This window comes from Aphis gossypii, chromosome X (genome assembly GCF_020184175.1).
Source record: "Aphis gossypii isolate Hap1 chromosome X, ASM2018417v2, whole genome shotgun sequence".
NCBI classification, from domain to species: domain Eukaryota; kingdom Metazoa; phylum Arthropoda; class Insecta; order Hemiptera; family Aphididae; genus Aphis; species Aphis gossypii.
Genome location: NC_065533.1, coordinates 24,822,576 through 24,844,731, shown reverse-complemented (window position 1 = coordinate 24,844,731; position 22,156 = coordinate 24,822,576). Strand labels below are relative to the sequence as shown.

Here is a 22,156-nt window from a genome sequence, read left to right as displayed (position 1 = left end):
ACTCACTTGAAAATATAAATAAGTACATAAAGCATTGTGATGATACTATATAATTTCTCAAAAACCTAAATCTTAACATCAATGATAACAATCATATTCAATTTTGAGCAAAATTAAGATATTTTGAACATACATTTTTTGTTTTGTAAATATTTAACTTTTTATTTTAGGCCTTGCACCTAAAGAAATTGTATAGATTTCCTAGACACAAGATGAGTAACTTCAGAAAACTATTGTACAATACATCGAAAACGGTTTATAGCAGAATCGACTGGTTTTCATAACTGAAAAAAATAATTACCCTAAGTATACAAATAAGTCATTTTTAGACACAATAAAATAATTTTCGAAAAATGACGACTATATTAATTGTACCGATCATATTTGAGTTTAGGAAACTATATTATGCTGTTATTTTTGAGTTCACTTTTAATCCAATTGATAATTTTCATTACTGTTATACTTTAATAATTTAATATAAAGCAATTAAATGATGTTTGACAATTAAGTAGTGCAATGGTTTTATGATTAACAAAGGCCCTTTTATAATTCTACAGTATAGTATAGTATCAGCTATTTCAGGGTGCTGACCAAGTTATTTAATATTACATAATATATTATATTTTAACGATTATTGTTATAATATGTATTCTTCTGTTAATTCATTAAAAAATACGAATTGATCAAAAAATTAAATATAAAACCGATTCATTATAATATCAATAAGATTTCAATGAATGTATAATTTACACATTGCATTTATTAAAGTGTATTCATTTTTTAGGTACGAACATAGGTATATCGTTTTGATTAATAAAATAATTATATAATATAGTGTTTTCGTACTTACCAATAAACATACGGGCCTATTTCTTTGACATCCAATTTTTCATCTTCACCTGCCAAAAATCTATCAGCGTTAGTCACGTTAAATATATACACGTTGACGTAAACTTTAACTGGGGGTTTTTGCCACAGCTGAAACGCATACGATCCTTCGACAAATTTCAGTTTCTGAAAATTAAAAACATAATAAAATTATATCATTGAATAATTTTATTCCACAAGCCACTATCAGATCATCTAAAATTTAGTTGTTGATATAATATTATTGATGAACGGGTCATTCGTAAATAATATTTGACTTATTAGGCAGACATTATTAAACACCTATACCTATTATGAAATTGAAAGAATATAGGTTAAATTATAAATATATGCAAATTCCAATTTTAAAAAAAAACTTATATACCTATATTATAAGTAGTACCTAAGTAGTAAGTATTTATCATAATATTTTCATACTAATCAATAAATGTTTTGTGACAATAATAAAAAGTGTTTTTTTTTTTTTTTTTAATTAGGAATCTTTGACTTCTTAAATGTTGAGATGATTTTATTAAAACTTAAATGTATACATCGATTAAAATTTGAACAAGTTTTTGGTTTCTTAATAATTAGGTTTAGAAAATTTAAGATAGTGCTAGTCTGATTTAAAAATTATATTTATTAACATCTATAATTATTCTATACATAATATTATAAAGCAGAATAGTTTGTACGTTTGTATGAGCGCAATCTTAGAAACTACAGGATTGATTTAATTTTAAGCTAAACCAATAGATTTTTCAAGAGTTAAAACTCGGATGATATTTTTAACTTTTTTATCCCTATAGGTAATGTGTACGAAAATGTGGTGGAACGCACGAAAATTAAATAATATTGTTTGTCTATACCAAAAATTTAAATTATTATGTTTACAGAAATAAAATTTTAAAATAAGTAAGAATAAACTAGCCAAACCACATACGTCGCTATGGAATATTTTTCAAATCAAATAAAATTTAACAGATAAAGGACAACAATAAAAGGTTATGTTTGTAGCTTATAAACTTAAAACTACTCTACCGATTTTGACGAAAGTATCCAAGATTGTTCTTAGAGATATCAGGAAAATTTAGAAAGTAGATTGAACCACGATCAAAAATATATCAATGATGCTAATATCCAATCCACCACAGGCGGATTAACTATCTCAATCGAATCAGTTTACAAAGCGAGGTAAACCAATACCGATTTGTCCGTGAATTAAGGTACACTAAAACCGAGATACGCTGATATTTTATGTTTGTTCATTTTTTCCCAGGGCCAAGTTGGGTTATATAGCTAATTTTTTACAATTTTAAAAAATTTTTAAATGTCAAAAGTATAAAAATGCTTAAATAAATACAAAATATATTGTTTTGTTTTATAGTTTATGTAAAGCCATTATAATTTATAGTACCTATATAATCCTTAGTTCTTAAGTGTAATAACTCGTATAATCGCATCCTTAAATGGAAAAAAAAATCTAAGTATTTTAAATTATAACTACCCTTAAAGGATACTTAAATTTACAACTATTTCAATAACGGGTATTTGAATTACGAAATTTTGAATGGATAAATGAGTCTATGAATAATATTGTTGAATCAACTTGTACATAAAACGAGAATGTAGAAAGAGGTACGCTTTTTGTGTATTATTTTAAAACAGTCTTCTTGTACTATTCTCTGATCTAAAGTTTAAATAACATTAATTTATAAACTATTAAAAACTATATTTTATAAACATATAGTACAAATCTTATAGAAATATTAGCTTTAGCAATTTTAAATTAAAATAATTATATAGTTTATCAGTAGAAACAAATCATGATTATTCTCAAATAATAACAAATAAAATGTCTGTTATATTTTTCTTGATAATTCAATTCAAATTATAGTATTTAAAATTGCATATAAAATAATTTCAGAAGAAAAAAATTTAAGACAAAAATCACAAAAACTCTCATAACTTCAGCAAATATATCGTTATGTGAATATTCTCGAACAAAATATAATTTCTGATTCCGTAGGTATAAATGTGTCATTCTCTAAAACGAAACAATTTTCATCGTTGCAAAACATTGAAACTGCATTAGCATCGTGTATATTGGTATATCATCAAAATAATTAATCCGTAAACTGTATCGATATAATATTTCCTATCGTCCACCCGTAACATTATTGTAAACCAAGTTCATAATAATATATTATCTTTATTATATATACACTCATCAATCATCATATTATTATTCAAATCGAGACACGCATATACCTATGAAATGCATTATAGTACTATATAAATATAAACTATAATTATTATTCAAATATAACGTACGCATGTTTGATATTACATTGACTATAACCACTATAAGGTATCTATCTAACGTGTATTTATTCGGTATCAGCTGTTACGTATCTCAAACGTATCAATTATTATTAATATCTCGTTCATCTACAAGAGTTGCCCGACACAAGTTTACAACTTACTGTATATAAAATTATAATATATCATCTGTGATAAATCGAAACCTTGTGATGACGACAGATCAACTGTTTGATGTTGTGGTGCACAGCGGTGGGTAATGTGATTATTATTCAAGTGATAAATCATTTTTATATTGTATAATATATCAACAATAATAATGCTTAATACACTTATATTTATTGCGAATTAATCAAATACGGTACTTAATTTCTAAATGCAATAATTTTATTAGGTACCCACATATCGCAAAAATCAAGTCTATAAAATGATGCAACAAACCTACAGATAAACTATTGCACAATTATGAATTAAATATCTTCGAATATTTGCTAAGTATAAAATACATATAATGGTAATTATTGTATAGTGAAAACGATTTATTAATTGATTGTTTAATGGTGAACGTCCGAGTGAAAGACATAAACGGACCTTAAGTATCACTAAAACTTCAAAATCAAGGCGATTGGGAACGATTGGTGGTGTAATTAATGATAAATAACAATATTTCAAGAACAATATTGGTAATAAATCTAGAAAAAAATAACCGTTTGCGAGTCTGTTGTCGTCAATTAGCATAAAAAGTAAAAAACACATTTTAACATTAAGCGTACTTAATATATATATATATATATATATATATATTGGGAATAAGGTAGTTAAATATTATCTACTTATAATATGTTATATTGTATAATATAATATATAATACAGTATAAATAATTGCTCCTTGAGCTAAATATACTGGGTATACGGTAATGCGGAATTTTCTTTTAACCCTGTTTTTAATGTTTATATATCCTGCAGCACAATTAAAAAAGGTCGCAACGTATATAATAGTAAATTGATTGCTTAATTAAAAATATTTTATAAATAGTACGTGGGTAGGGACAAACGTATATTCGCGAATTCAGGTTTCACGCGTTTAATAATTGGTAGGTACCAATAACATTATATTTAGTTCTTGTTTTGTGTATATAATTTATTTCATACCTGCCTACTATAACATAACTGCCACAATAGGGCGAAATCTATCCCCAAACTAATAAATAATAACAGAATTAAACATTATATAATATTATAATACATATAAATTAAAATTAAATTAAAGAAATAATATATCATATTATAATGATTTGATTATTAGATATGTATTATAAGGTTACTACGATATTATATAGGTACTCGTGTAATGAAAAAATGCAAATCGATTTTTCGCTATAATTTATGTTTCATTTTTTCGATTTCATGGCCCAATTTATGTCTTTCAAATAAAATGAATCTAGTTAATGATTAAATGATTTATATGAGTATAAAGCCTATTATTAATACCTACAACTTTATTACTGAAGTGTTAGTTGTTTTTTTTTTTTATTAATACATTACTATTGAAGACATAAATAATACAGCAATCAGCTATAATGCAAATTAACATACGAAAATCTATACTAAAATAACATATTATTTTATGCCAAAATTAAAAAGAGAATTACTTACCGCTGATTTGATGATTTCCACCGGGTCGAAGAAAAACAAAGCGTACGAAATGATGAGAAGACCAAAGCCGCAAAGACCGTACCTAGCGTTTCCTGATCAAAAAAATAAAACAAAAACAATGATTATTATTCATATATTATAATACGTTGTCGACAAAGACAACAATTATGATCATCATTCACCAGATTCACAGTACACTATGTAATGTTTATTAATATAATAGGTAACAATATATATAATATGTGGACATGTGGTGTAGACGAAATGGTTTTTTTTTATTAGAATAAGTGATAGAAAAAATCTATACAATTTTAGAGCTATTCATATACATAACGCAAAAAAGTATCAATAACAATTTTTGTTTTATAGATGCGAAAACATAAATTTAAAAAAAAATAGTCTCGATAAACAATAACATTTCTAATAATCACTATCACTTTTTAATATCTTACAAATAAAAAAATATATGTTTAAAATATTTACCTAAAAGTATATTATAATGAGTACAATTATCGCATAAAAAAATAACTATATTGTTGGAAAACTTGACATAGTAATTATTTTAAGGTAATACAATATTAGTTTTTATATTATAAATAATGTGTATTATCAGTCAAACTATAATTTTAAACTAACTAATAACTATAATAATACATCATAGTGCATTACTTCATTGAAGTTAAAATTGTTAATAGAATATGATACTTTAAAATAACAAACTGTAGCTGCAACACTAGCAAATTAATTGGTAGTAGAAAGTGTAAAATGTAAAAGATTTTAATTCTAGACATAACGTAAATGGTGTAATAGTCAATGTTATTATTTTTTTGTTATATTATGAATTATTGTTATTTACTAATTTTTTTATTATTAAATCACACTAAAAAGGGGGGGGGTTATGTTAACTATCTGACCCCGCACATCCTTTATAAGCTCTAATACATACGTACGATTCAAACTACTGAAGTTATTGATTTTCCCTTAAACGTATGATTCATTTTCAGAACAATAATAAAAGCGATTTTAATTACATTGTACAGAACAGCCGTTAAGGGTAGAACGAAGGATCAGAATTTATTGTTACAGGGCGCAGAGCTACGTGATAAGCGCAAAATAAATATATATATATATTATATGATATCGAAAACTACAAATTGGTTTCTCTACATAATCTTACACGATTTCTCGCGTTCACTACCCAATTATATCATTTGCAATCGTTCCCAGAAAATTACCATCGTGTGACCTCGATCAAACATTTAAATTATGTATATTATATTATCGTAACCTCTCGTTCCTAATTTCAACTATATTCGTTTCCAATGAATACAATAATCGGCGTAATTACTACGCGACGAAGAAGAAATTAACGGTACTATATTTTCTTTGTTTTACATTGTTAACTATCGGAACGTCACATAGATACAGACACACACGCGTACATCCGTTGTATTATGCACGTGCTTCTTATAATCAATCAAACGAAATAATAATAAACGACAGTAAACATTATATTATAATAATAGTATACAAAGTACTAGGTATATATAGCCATATAGGTATTAAAAATCGGTTCATGAAATCAAAATGAATAATTTACGAGATAGAAGTATTAAGGTTTATCGTTTATGACTGTTATTATTCTATTGTAAAAAATAGTATTATTATTATATTTTATTTTATTTTACCTAACACTTACAATTAACGGGATATTTAGTTAACAATGTGGACAGTCCTAATTTTTCTCATATAAATATAAAACCTAAACAGGAATCAATATTTTAATTTTTTAAGAACATAAATGATACCAAAACCCACACTTTTATATTTGAGAACCGATATCGGAACTGAAATCGATTTTTTTTTTTTTTTAAACCAACCGGAACAGGAACTAACAAATCATCAAGGTTCCAGTCACTGAGTTTTAAATAAATATGTACCTAATTAAATTATAATATAGGGGTGATCGTGCTTGTAAAATCGCAGTTTAGCATGTGCGTGCGAATATATTTACGCGATGTAATAACCAATAAAATGTACTAAACACCGGAATGATATGATTAAAACGAATTCAATTTCGTTTGGAGTGAAAATTACAACGACCAGAGTACTGAGCACGATAATTCGTACAATATTTACTCGCGAATTTACACATAATATATGACGTATATTATAAATTATAACGATATAGACATAATGCAATTAATACGATAAATATCTTGTTAATACTGTGGATGATATTTAACGACGAAATATTAAAATACATGCAGTTTTGCAGTTCTACATTTATATACTATATACATTTAATATAATAGGTATAATAGGTACGTGCCTATAAAATAATATACGATTAATTAAAACTTTAGTAGGTATGTAAATTATGCACCATCACATACGAACACTAGATCAATATTTTACTTTTATTTTATTTTATTAAACAAGGGCTAGTCCCAAAGTAAGCTATAATACATACCTTACTATAATATTATGTAAGAAAAATAACATATGAAAGCGACAAGTCAATAGAAGTGAAACGGAACAAGGTAAGATTATGATAAGATAGTAATATGAACATTAGCAAGACACATCACGCGGCAAATTGTATTATTTGAACCATAATTATTAGTGATGAGCAAAGGGATAGCAAAAGGTGCGGTATAGCGGATATAGGAAAAAAATAAAATTTAAAATTGATGGCCATCATAACATAGCTAAAGAGTAAACGAATATTGTTTTTATGTTCAATAAAATTACACCATATAATATATGATAAATCGTACAAATAAAAAAATAGCTAGCAAATGCCATTAACTAACCATCTAATATAACTTTTGTTCTAATTGCAATAATAGTTTTTATTTTAAATGCATGTATAATAATTACCAATCGTCATAAATTAAAAAAAAATTATCATTATATATTTCAGTTATTTTTTATTACGCAGCGTTAGTTAGGTGCATAATACATATAAGTGTTATAGGTACATAATAAACATGTAATACGAGAAGAGAGATACTGAATTGTGCCGAAGCACAATAAAAATTTAAAAAAATGAAAAAAAAAACAATTAGTAATCAATTTCGTGAATTGTATGTTAGAAAACGTATAATAATGTAGTCACAGCTGACGGATTCGTGTGATAAAATTGAATATGATATAAATACAAAAATTTCATAATAGACTGGGATGATGCTCTCAATATAATTAGTATTGATAAAACGGCAATATACAAAAGTATGATGATCCCTTCCCTGGAAGATGGCGTTTTTCAAAAACTTGATTAAATCACTGTTAAGTGATTACAGAAAACTCCAAAATCTTGTTATTATATTTTCACAGAAGATATAAAAAATTCAACTATGGAAATGTATTATTTTTTATTAATTTTTATAATTAACTAATAGCTATAGATACTACTACTCTTTCGGCTGGGTTCTAAAATAATAATCAATAAAAACATTATTATTATTATTTTTATTTTTTTCATAAAAAGACGCAACAGGATCATTTTTCTTAACAATATTTTAATTGTATAAGACAGTATTTTGATAGTTAAATTAAGTTGTACACGCTATAATTGTATTGATAGTTTTTTTGTTACATTTTGTTATATCATCTGCATAATTTGCGTAATTACTATTTATAAGTATGTGTAAATACCATTATAATGATTATTATTATATATTTATATTTTATATATATTATATTCATATTATATGCAAATACTTGTGAAGTGTATATTATATAAAAGACTTTTTTTAATATACGTACAGAAATATTTTCATAATATTTTGATAAAATATACCACTTTACAACATAATTTTTAAATTTTTAAACATGTTAAAGATGAAGAAGTTAGTATGTATATTAAAATACTTCTGTGATTTTAAGCTTCATATTCACATAATCGTTTACAAAACAATCACATTTCAATTTTTTGAAATTTTATCTTTGATAAAAATAAATAAAAATTTAATCACTTTTTAAATATTTTTTATACTGTATAAAATATTAATGCAATAAATTTCCATTCATTCTCTTATCATTAAAAAATATAATATATATTTTCGAACATTTGGATTCTAAAATGTTATTTTAATTATCTATAATTATTTTTTCCTTTTAGATACATTCGAGTTTAGTGTTCGGACAGTATATTGAATAATTCTTAAAAATATTATCTTAACACTATATAAATTATAAATACTATAATAAGGCGGGGGTTCGTGTAAAACTTAAAAAATTGAAGGTGCCAAGCACTCTAAGCCACACCAATTACACGTATTTTTATGCCACTAGAAAATGTTCTGAACAAAATTACTAGGTCATAACTTATAATACATACAATCATATATTTATGTAATTTTAGGCCTTATATGGGAAAAAAACGCAACGCCTCAAGTGCCATAAACTATATCGATTGTCTTTTGATAGTATAATACTATAATGTTATGAATTATGCGTTATGGTTATATTATTATTGTTAAATGTTTAAGTTTAATTTAATAAAGAATACTAAGTTATAAAAAAAAAAAAAAAAAAAAAAAAAAACAGAAAAGAAAAACGAACCATTGTTTGAAATCAACCAGTCAATGAATAACGTAAATCACTGTACCAATTATATAGGTATACGTAATTTATAACTAGGTATAAAATATGTGTCACATCATAGTATTATACTCACAAAGGTACTGCACGTCTTAAAGAAATTAATTAAACTAAAAATGTTTTGTGAAGTCATACATAATATTAATAATTACGTGGCGGTATTATTTGACATTGCACTTGATTTCTTATAGTATAATATAATAGTACCTATTGGCTATAGGTACAAAATATAAAACAAATTATATAACTTACGGCACCGCCTATATTATACAGTTTATTACTCAAGTCTTCGTCATCGTCGTTGTCGTCGTCCAAAGAGGACAGTTATAATTTATAAATAGGCAGGTACGCATGTGTTAATGCGTGGCATGTCACTTACATACGTTTATACCTACATATTATTATTATTATATATTATATAATAAGCAATAACACGCAGCGTTTGAGATATTAGTGTGTGTCCACGACGGATGGAACGGTGTGCGGTTATACCTACGTCGTATTTTGTTACCAGACGACACGCGTAACGCGGCGCATTAAGTACAATGTCAATAACGTTTTCGTCACAGCTCATAAGACCTGTGTATAAAAAATACACGGTGATAGCCCAAGTGCTAATAATATTATATCATCATTTATCACTATAATAATAAGTACCAAAACATGTTATATAAACGGAAAAAATAAATAACTATTTGTTGACAATTTCTTATCGAAAATCGAACAAAAACTCTACCTTTCTTTTATAAGTACTATATTATAGGTGGGTACGAACAGGTTTTGTATATAATACGTACATATTATACGCCTCCTTATGTTTTTGAGTTTTTATTGCTCAATTTTTGAAAAAAAAAATTATTCCTAACAAATGATATCGGTTAGGTTAAAATCAGAAATCAAACATTATGACATACAATATGTTATGCAAAAAACTAAAATTATGCACTTAATCTTTAAAAAAATATTATGTTTCTTCATTTTAAAAAGAACCAAAGTCCCCCCTATTACTCGCATTTTTAGATATTTTATATGACATTTTCATAAATATTTCTTTACTGAATTTGTTAAGCATATATTAAATTAATAAATTAAAATTGTGTGACCTATTTACAATAAAATATATTGTTCTCTTTTGAAAAAAAAGTTTATATCGTTACAGTACTACTACTTAACAGTTTTATTATAGATACAAATAAAATTCTAGTGTTTTAAAATAATATGGTCTGTGCAATGATAATCTACTAAACAACTTTAAAAACCAGAATTTAAATAAATGCATTATTTAAGGATAAAATAGGGAGGGAGGTGAATGCAATATTTTTGAATCATTATGTAGGTATAGACAGTTGTGTACGAGTACATGGTGAACAAAAGTCATTTTTACGCTTAACATATTTAATAAATAGTTCCCATATCTAATAATGCAAACGGATTATTTCTGTATTATATTCGTATGTTGATATTGTTTCTATTTTTTTTATTTATTGTGTAAAAGCTGTGCTGATATCATAATTGTATTGTCGCGCCTAGAGGTAATGGTGACTTAGAGGAGGAGTGGCAATGACTGCGATTACCCTTCCCATACTCTTGGGAGTAGGTTAATAATTCCTCTCAATATGAAAACATTTTAAAAAAATATAGTTTTAGGAAATTATTTACAATAAATATTATAATAAAATACAACAATCATAAAAACGAAAGTATGTTTGGTAACTACACACCACACAGTCTTCAGAAATAGTACACAAATATTTTTTTTCACCTTCCACCCACCTTGATGTTTTTCCATTAATAGTACTGACTACACTACTACAGATATATTTTATTCAAAATAATCATGTCCGTACTATATTAATGTAAATTTTCAGGGTTAAAAATTATGATCGATTTTTTTTTCACTCTATTACCCGGACGTTCAAATAAGAGGTAACGAATCGAGTTGATGTCAAAATACTACAATTAAATTTTAGATATTATATACGTATATATTATACATATTATGGTTTCGTATTGATAAAATATTTTATTTATTACGACGCATATATATATTTCAACGAATTCATTTTTAAGAGAGTAAGAACCACCCGCACAGCATTAGGCGGATCGGGTTTTCTAAAGATAATTAACGACCGGAGGTGAAACATCCAATAGCGGCGTGATAAACGATTGTGGTCAGCAAATCCAACGAGGCGTGGACGGAGTCGAATCAATACTTAGGTCGTATTTTTTGTTGTTACCAGTTATCGTTGCGCTATACTTATGTATCAAAATTATTATTATTATTATTTTGATATATATTCGTCCGACTTATATACTGGATACACCGTACCACAAATGTACTGACAATGTATTATTATTTAGTATTTAGGTACTTCTATATAGGGTGGCACCCAATATTCTAACCATCAACAATTTTTTACTCATGTTTCGAAAAACGCAATATTAAACCACAATAAACTTGAAGTATAAAAATAATTTATGCAATTTATGTTTTTACGATGTTTTCATCATATAGTCGCTACAAGCTGTTAATTTATATATATTATAGTGTCACCCATATAATAATAAATGTATTATATTTATATAGAGTTTTTAAAACCGAATAGTCTAATATATATTCAAGTGTAATATATGGCGCATATAGGTGATAAAGTATTTACACGCAAAGTGTATGCATTACTGTATTAGTATAGTATTTATTGACTTTTAAAACAATAGTTACAATTATTTTCAATCTAAAAAATAATTCTGTGCAACAACTGGTTTACCTGCGGAAATCGGTCAAGAAGTTTTGTCTCAAAATGGAAGCCATAAATCATTTTAACAACTGTTTTGTTTTTGAAAGTTTTTGAAAGATACGCGAAGTATAACAATTTGTAAAGCTTGTAGAGCTGCTATTGCGCGCGAGCATCTTTTTAATATTATATTTACACAGCTCACAAAAGTATTTTTATTTTTTGTAAAAAGCGTGTTTTAAACATAATATTGCATACTGTAAAACTCGTTCTCGACAACTTTAATATTCTATACATGTATATATTATATGAATAGCTTACATTTTCGCTTTTCGATAACGCAGAACCCAAACACGATTTCAATACGTTCACGATCATGACAGTCCGAATGTTATAATGATAATATGAAGTAATAAAAACGGTGCAGCAGTTGCAGTGGTATTGTTTTGACTGCGGTCCAATCGGATTCAGCCAAGTATGGACAGGCGCCACATTTTCTTGGGCAACACGCTCGACCAGACGGGTTCGGCAATAGTAGCACCGGCTAAGCCCGCGCGAGAGTACGTGAAAGAAATCCGTTACACTCGTATAATAAACGAGCGTGCGGCAGACAACTTATATAATAAATGACATAGTATATACAGGGTGATTTACCGAGCACGATTCTCTTCCCCATTTCCATTTTCTGATAATGCATTAAATTTGAATGCTGGTTTTTAGAATCTTAAATGAAGTTCATACTTAAAGGCTATACTTTTCACAATGCTTTGATTTATTTTATGGCATTTAAGGAATTATTAAAGTGTTTTAAGAAATGTTATAATATGCTCTTTGCGTATTAGGTATAATATTAAAATATTATTAAAAATCAGTTTTCAAACAAAGTATGTTTAACGATAACATAGTTATGGTTATCTTACAATCACTCGGTATCTTTATAAAGGGTAAATTTTTTAACAGGTAAACCCTCGTTGAGTATATAGAAAAATATTCTTTACAACAATTTGAAGTAATTATAAAACAATATTTAAAAAAAAAAAAAAAAAAACAATTTACTATTTTGTATTTATTATTTTTTAAGATTTTCTTTTCTTCTTTTAATGGCAATATGAATTATTAGTCACTTTTAGGTATTCCAATGTAGAATAATAATTGTCAAGAATTTAGATATTTTTATCTATCAAAAAATATATGTAGCCAGTTAAAAAATTAAATGCTTAAAAATGATAGTGATAAAAAATAATACATAACATAATGGTTTTCCCATAATGTGATTTTTTATAGTGACATAAAATTATGAAAAAAAAAAATTTAAAACATACTTTTTGAGATAGAGTGTTTACTGTTAAAATAGAATCGCCCAGAACATTCTATTTGTGTGTGGAAAATCAATATTTATGAAATCAGAATTAAGGGGATTTTAACATCTAATCCGATTTAAAAGCAGTGGGTTTTTCCATCACATACCTACATAGTTTTTGTTATTTTTTTTTTATGGGATTTTATTTTTCCGATAACCTTTGCACAAAACATTTTAAAATATTAAAAATAGTTAAATATTTTTAATGACTGAAACCTAAAGTCAAGATTATTGAAAAAAAAACGGAAAATCCTAGGAAAATATACAATATGTACAATATTATACAATATAGTTTTGTGTAAATCTGAATCAAGCCATAGGTATAATAATATAATTTAAAAACAAAAAATCTATGAAATTATTAGTAATTATTGAAATTTTAGAAATTGATACCTATACTTATATAAATTATATTATTCTTATTACTTGTATTCATTTTAATTATATGATGAACTATAAGATACATTCGTATTATAATATACCTCAAAAATAAGTGTGTGTGTGTGTGTGTGTGTACCAGGTATACTATACCAATTATAATAGTACTGTTTGAGAACAATAATATTATTAATCGCAATGAACTATTTATATTTGGAGTATTAAAAACGCTAAAAAAGTTTAATTTACAATAATTCATCAACAGGTTTTTTTTGAGAATTTCTCAGTAATTGTTTTATAGTTCAGAACTATCAATTGTTCTCAATAGAATATTGATGATTTTTGTGGTTAATCTGGCTCCACTACAGTCACCATTTGAACGTGATACATTATTCATATAACTAAATCGTATGCATTACGATTACGTTACAGATGCATTAATCGCTGTCTAACTTATAGATAGTTAATCCACCTAAGTAGTCCACCGAGTTGCTGTCTATCAATATTGTTCAATAGAATGATGTACTTTCATTATACTATAATATTATCTCATTTCGAAACAAATGTTACAAATGCCTATCCGTTCAGAGCATGTTTGGTCGTTTTCAAAGTTTTCAATGTGTATCATAAACTATTGTTATTATTATTATATTAGTTGGATTTTATCCAAGAATACGAAGATACTCGTTATTTATACTATTGAGAATGTTTTGAATATTACTACTATTACGTATTGTACAGGCTTGTTTTGTAGGTAATTCACGTATAAAGAAACAACACACTTTTACCTGAACTCAAAAAAACCAGACCCGAGCTGACATCGCTGTTATTGAACACACATTTCATCTGAACGTCCAAATATTCAGAAATCATAATTTTCAATATTGATTTAGCTATTTGTTTACCAATAAAAACTATACAGCTCAGTGGCGTAATTACAGGGCAGGAGGGATTTGGGTCTCGTATCCCCTTGATATTATTGTAGTTTATTGATATATTTGTAATTATTTGTTTCCGTTTCATACGCGTAAATACATTTATTGCATTGAAAGGAAATGCTTATGATAAATAATTTTTTTTTTGGGGGGAGAGGGTTACAGGTGAAATGTAAAAGCATTTCTTCCCCTCCACAAACATGACCAAATTACGCCACTGATACACCCCACCGAGAGAAGAATATTTTTTAAATTTAAAGTCAGCATATAAAAATCATTTATTACTAACCCATGGATCATACGTGTTAAAATAATAACAGAAAAAAAAATATTACAATATAATACAGCAATTTAATCAGTCAAAAATAATTATATCAATGAAAAATATAAAATTATTCCTACTATGTAGTCTAAATGTCATATAAAATCACATACATAAAGGCGAAAAGTTTCAAGTTCCTATAAATCTACGATTAATATTTTAAAGTTAAAAACTACTATAATCGTTAATTTTTGTTTATACATCCAATTTTGTATAAATTTAAACTTAAGATTTTTATAAAAATAGCCGAGACTTGTATTTTAAACATTTTTAATTACCGTAAGAACTTATGAAGGACGTTGTAAACATTTTGAAGCTTTTTGATTTAGAAACAAAAATTGTATCATACATAAATCGAAAAAAAATAAATAAAATAGGTGAAATTTTTTGAATGTCTATAAATAACAAAAAATGGAAGAAAATGCTTTGAAAATGTTATCATATATTCATATCAAGAAAGCACCAATATATTTTGTAAATTTCCATGTATGTATGGTAAGGTAATCAAAAAAAAAAAAAAATCAATTTTGTCGAAAACGAATTCTAATATTTCAGGATTTTTTGTTTAAGTTGTTCTCGATTATTTTGAAAATAATACTGTGAATGTTTTACTTTAACAACCCAATATATATCAACAATTTCCAATTCGTTATCAGAAACCGTACTCAAATATAAACATTGACAACAAACACGCACACTCACATATCAACACATGCATAAATAAAAACTACATTATTATTGTAAAACCAATACATTAATCGCTCCATTCATAATCTAAAATAGAAAGTGTTATCCTTAAATAAATAGATAGCAGAATAGTTTTAATTTATTTCATTTGTGTTAATATTGATAACCACTACTTTTAAAAATAAATATTATTGTTTTTTATTTACTTGTTATCTTTTTGACGTTTTTTATATTATTTTAACTACTGCAGCTAGGCTGTGTAGAATAAAATACGATGTTCGAGTCCATTAAAATGTCTAAATTAACAAGTTAATGTGTTATGTACACGTCTTTATTTCAACAAAACAATATTTAAAAAATAATTAAACGTAAAAGTTACGTCAAACGTATTACATTTTAAAATATCATATTATTTTTTATCAGAATAAATTACAAAATAATTTTTATTTTAAACGTATTGCATTATTATCAGATTCGTTGTACATTTGTACATTTTTTATAGTTCACGTGTGAAATATGAAAACAAGTAAATCAAATGAGAATATATGTATAATAATATAATAAGTATAGATATACGAAAAAAAGGAGAACGATTTTTGAACAGAAATTGAGCAACGAAAACTTACGAAACGAATTTACACATCAATTGCTCATCGATTGACACACATTCTCACACACACTTTTGAATACTAACTCATTTGTGGTTTGAATTTTTTTTTCAAATACTACCTATTAATCAAACAGCCATTGATTGAATTTCGTGAAATTAAATTTCTGCATAGTAAATACTATACATCGCTAAAGGCAGGTAAAAAGGGCGCCAGTAGAATTTTACACGATCAACTACAATAATAATATGATATCGTGTATGAATATTAAATAATATACGTGTATATTATTTTTTTTTCCTCGTCAAACGGTGTCGGATTCGAAACGTATCGTTTTCATGACGTCCAAGAATTTTTAATAACATATTAATATACAATTATAGTACCTACCTACCTATGGAAAAAACTTCTCTCGCGCACACCACGCACACTCTCGGTGATTACTGATTACTGTTGACCGCGGCATAAATGATAATAATAATTATATGACGAACGACGAGACAATGACAATCGTATTTTAAGTTTATAAAACGGCAAAATATTATTCTCTCGAGCAAATCCCGTATACGTAGGTACGAAGTGTACACGGTGTAACGCATATAATTATTTACATAATAATATTATTCCTTATTTATTACATACTACTTACCAAATATAATTTGTTGCATTTCATTTGCGCGCGCAAACGTTGAACAGCGCGAATCCGATTTTTAGACGGACCGCGGTCGGCGCGGTCGTTTGTTTTCTTTTTTCCGCACCGCGTACCGCGTATTATACGGTGCAGCAGCGGCTGTTGTACACCACGATACCGTGTTGTTTACGCGTTTTCCTCGAGTCGGATAACCCGATGGTCCGGACTTCCGGTCGGCGTGAGGTGTACGCACACGACCGCCGTCGGCGACGACGGATGGACCTGCCTGTTACGCGAACGGACTCCGTCGTCGTACGTTGTTATTACTGTACGCGGCGGCACCGGTCGGTCTTAGTCGTAGTCGTCGTCAATATCCTCCGCCGGCAATGATGTGATGTCGTATTTTATACTGTATTATTCGCGCGGTACGCGGATAAAACGCCGAGAAAAATTCGAACGAAAATCACGTCGAGCGGATTATTGTCGTAATGCTATTATAATATTATTATACGGTAGTCGGTGAATAATATCGTAAGGTACAACTACTGTAAACTCGTATATGATTGTTGCAGCAATATCGTATTATTGTGACAACACCTATCGCGTTACGGTTATCAGACACAGATACTGCGGCGCGGCACGTGCTCGCGGAGGAGAGTCGTCGGATCGATGGCGATCGCCTGCCGTTTCCCGCGACGTAGTGGGTCGTATCAAAAACGGATACTCGCGACTTGAAATTCGGACGTCAAAACGTTACGACGATATTATTATTATTGTGTTGTAGATCGGAGCGAACGTCGGACTGTGTGTGTGTGTGTGTGTGTGTGTGTCGGTTTGTGTGTCGGAGGAGTTTTCATTGAACCTTTAGCCGACCGACTGAATCCGGTGTTGACGACGAAATTTCGAACTGCGGTCACACGTCGCGGTGGCAATGCATGCCAATGCATTTTGACCTTCGTGAAATGTCCGGGAGAGAGGGACCGGTGCAGATATTATGTTATGTTATTATTATTATTATTATTATTATAGGTATATACCTGTACGTATACCTAGGTACACTATTGGTTCTTTTGATTCTACGTACGCCACCGCCGCCGCCGCGCTCTCGCATCCATCACTGCACAATAATATGCATATTATATATTATTATGATTGTCATAATCGAATATTATCGTTATTGCGTACGATTTTACGTTTCGTCGAATCGCTAATGATATAAACGTATCGGTCGTCGTCGTCGTCGTGTCGATGTCCCCCCGATCAAACGGCCGCGAACGGCTGCAGAACGCACGCGCGCGCGTACCTACCTCTCCGCGTAATATATTTTTCAGTGGGGCGTGCGATAAAATAATAATAATAATAATATATTATTATTATTATATGCCTAATAATAATAATATTGTCTGCGGCTGCTATCGCAGTGCCCCATGTGCTCGTACGATATCGTTGCGCTGGACGCCGCGGCCGCCGCCGTGACAGAGATAACAATTTTTATATTAATTCGTCGTGACGCGTTTCTGCGTAAAATTATGCGTAAACGCCGCCGACAATCCGACGGGGATAGGCCCACCGACGCCGCCGTCGACGCCGGCGGAAACGCGTATCACACATACCTGCTGGCATACTTGTTTAAAATACGTGGTTTTTAAAATATTATAAATATTATGACGTATAATCCGAACAGGCGTTCAATTCATAGTATACATTTATACGCTGAAATTATAATATTATGTCTGAGTTTTTAGAACGGAATGTTTCTCGAGGCGAGATTTTCCATTGACGTTTGTACAATTTTCATTTTTTTTTTTTTAAATCGTTCAATGTGCACACCTACATCGTTGTCGTATAGTATACCTACCCACTCGACGTTTTGTGTACGATAATTATTATTATTAAATCGTACTGTTATCGTAATATAAAAAAAATTATGTGCACTCGCGGTATACCGGAATCGATAGATAGATCTCTGCCATTCGGCTCAAAGTAGCGAGTGATGATATAATGATATTATATCATTATATAGGTAATAATATATTATGCGCGCGACCGAGTGATGGGCGTATGTTCATAAAGTGGAATACGTATAAGTAGGTGTGTTAATGTGTTATTATTATTGTATTATAAACGAGTATAATACACGTCGTGTATTTACGAGTACGAGATGTGCTACTAGATCGGCGAACCTCTGCAGTCGTGCAGTGTGCGTGTGTGAAGTTGATTAGACTCATAATTCTATTATAGATCAGTAGCGAACTGCGATTATGTTCGTTCAAACATCAAAAAAAAAAATATATATATATATAAAATAGTAGACTGCTCGTACCGCCTAACTTATTTATATTTGAATTCCTGTCCAGATCACTGATATAGTGGTTGTACAACGTCAACAATTTTCGAATAACGACTAACCGTTTTTTAAAATAAAATTTGATCTTATGGTTTAGGACGGTAGATATCATTTACAGCGTGTTTTATATAATAAAGATAAAGTGATTACGTGCAGCGATGTCTATCGCGGCTCAAGCTAACGTATAGTATCATATATTTTAAGATTATTTTCGAAAATTTAAACCACTACGTTAATCTATCAAGCTTATTAAAAAAAAAAAAAACTAATATTAATCGTTTTAACTAGTTAGTGACGAGTGACGACCGCCTTTGGTTATAAATCATAATATTAAGTATATCGTCTATACAGGTACCTAAATACAAACGTACTATGTTAACGTTCGTTTTCTGCACACGGTAAACATAATAATAATAATATAATATTGTAACTTGCATAACAACATGATAATGTATACTATAAAAATATCAGTACGGTTGATTTTTTCATCGAAAAATTAAATGCAAATCTCGACGACTCGTAACGTTACAAAATGCGTCAGTAGGTATCGCAATTAATAATAATAATCACGTACCCACGTGGAATAGCCAATACAATTCATATATATATGTAGGTTATAGGTATATATAGGTAACCCGTGGTTATATATAGGTAGTACATTTGCGTCGCGACTCCGATGACGACTGACGACGTATGATAGCACACGAACTGCAATATTATATATTATATATAATATATATTATTATTATATTATCACTCATAATTTTATCGATAAAATATTATAATATGATCAACGAAGACGTCGGGTCCTCCTTGCAATGAAAGCGATGACTGATGACCGGTCGACGTAAACACATAATATTAATACTATTATATGTATGTATACATACATATTACATTATAATAATGTACAATACACTATGTCTATATTATTATAGTTTCAACGTTTCGTAAAAAAAAAATGTTTTATTTTTACGAAAAGTTATGTTTGAATCGTATTATTATTAAAAATAGTCAAAAGCAATTGTGATGTAGTATAAAAGTTTAATGGTATTCGTGTAATAATAATTTTATTGTACTATACCTAGTCTTTAGAAGTTTAGTCTATATTATCTCATTGTTTTTAGCATAATTAAAAAAATTAAAAACAGACGAAACATCATAGTAAGTGATAAGTGCACTTACTGAAAATAAATATTTTATGTAGCTAGTTGAATTATATGATTTTTTTTTTTTGTTTTGTTTATTTAAAAAGACGTTCATTAATCTATGAAATTCTGTAACATAAATAACTTTGAGAAAATGTATAGTAAAAATATAGTGAAATGGTTTATAGGAAGACACTCGATAGAGTAACCTTGACATGGAACTTGAATTTAATATACACAGAACAATTTTATTACTATACAGACAAATCACATTCTGATATTGCGTGATTTCGAGTTTTATGACAGATTTCTAATTTATAAAAATATTGTTGTGTATTTATTTTGTAATTTTAAAACACATTAAAAATAATCATATTGTATTTTGTTCATAATCAATTTGAATCGTATAATGAAAAAAAAAAACGTTTAAGAAAAATATATTAGTTCAGCTCTTAAGGTTGAAATTTTAAATTAAATATTATTTCACTCTGTCTACACTCTGCACAAAAACAAATAAATTACTTTTAAAAATATTATGCTTTTACTATATGCATATTAGTATATTACCTAATTACCAAGTTATATAGTTATTTAAATTTTATGCCTAATAATAATATATAAATACCCCTCACTCGTGTGTGTTGTATGCGTATAAACTACTATAATATATTAATATATATACACTATACATGAATTTATAAAGTATTGGCATATAAGTACGTACTCAATCTAATAACTTTTAAGCAAGTAAAGATTTTTTAATTATTATATTAGTTCAATTCGTCATAACAATGGTATCGTTCAAAATATATGTTAATAACAACAATAAGAAAAATATCATGTTCCCATCAAAATTCAAAATTAACATTTTACTCACCATTACCAAAACAAAGTATGTATATATTATTCCAAATAATTTTGTTGAAGTACTGAATTGTAAATTAAAAAATGCACATAGAATTTAACATAAAAATAGATACATTAATTAGGATTTTAACATTAAATTGTAAAAATAAGTATTTAAAATAATTTAATCTAATAGTATTTCAAACAAACCTAAAATACTGAAAATTATAACAACATAGGGATTGTTAAAATATAAGGAAGTGCATAAACTTTAATTTAATAATGAACGCTTTAGACTTGACGTCATTATTTTGTTGGGAATTCGGGATTATAATATTATGTCGTCATGATACGCGTTTTCCAATGCCTACATTACTTTAAATACTTAATTTTTTTTCTTCATCCATAATACGTAGTATTTTGTTTGTATACCTTTACTATAGAAATATAAATGTATAATTTAATCATTAATAAACTAGTGACAAATAAATTTTATTTAATAATAATATCAATAATAATTGTTTATTCAAATGAATAAAAACAGTAATGATAGCACAATAATTATTTAATAACGAAGTTGTCCATTTTTTGAGCATTAGATTATTATTATTACATACCCAAATCCCGATAAACTTTGAACAGGATGCAACTTATACCTTCTTTTGCTTTTAAAGGATGTTTTTTGCCTATGCTATGTATAGAATTG

At 27.8% G+C, this 22,156-nt stretch overlaps 1 protein-coding gene across 3 annotated transcripts in view; it reads right to left on the bottom strand.

Annotated features, from left to right (window-relative positions):
* LOC114124524 (scavenger receptor class B member 1-like) overlaps positions 1–22,156 on the bottom strand; it is an 86,307-nt gene that overhangs the window by 27,114 nt on the left and 37,037 nt on the right. For 2 of the 3 annotated variants that reach the window (XM_050206195.1, XM_027987804.2), the window contains exons 2-3: positions 4,846–4,937; positions 851–1,014 (exon numbers count right to left, since the gene is read on the bottom strand). In XM_050206195.1, coding sequence (XP_050062152.1) covers positions 851–1,014; positions 4,846–4,937 — 256 coding nt within the window. Of the gene's footprint in view, positions 1–850; positions 1,015–4,845; positions 4,938–17,127; positions 18,063–22,156 lie in introns of those variants that run through there. The other variant, XM_050206196.1, reaches the window with a different exon arrangement.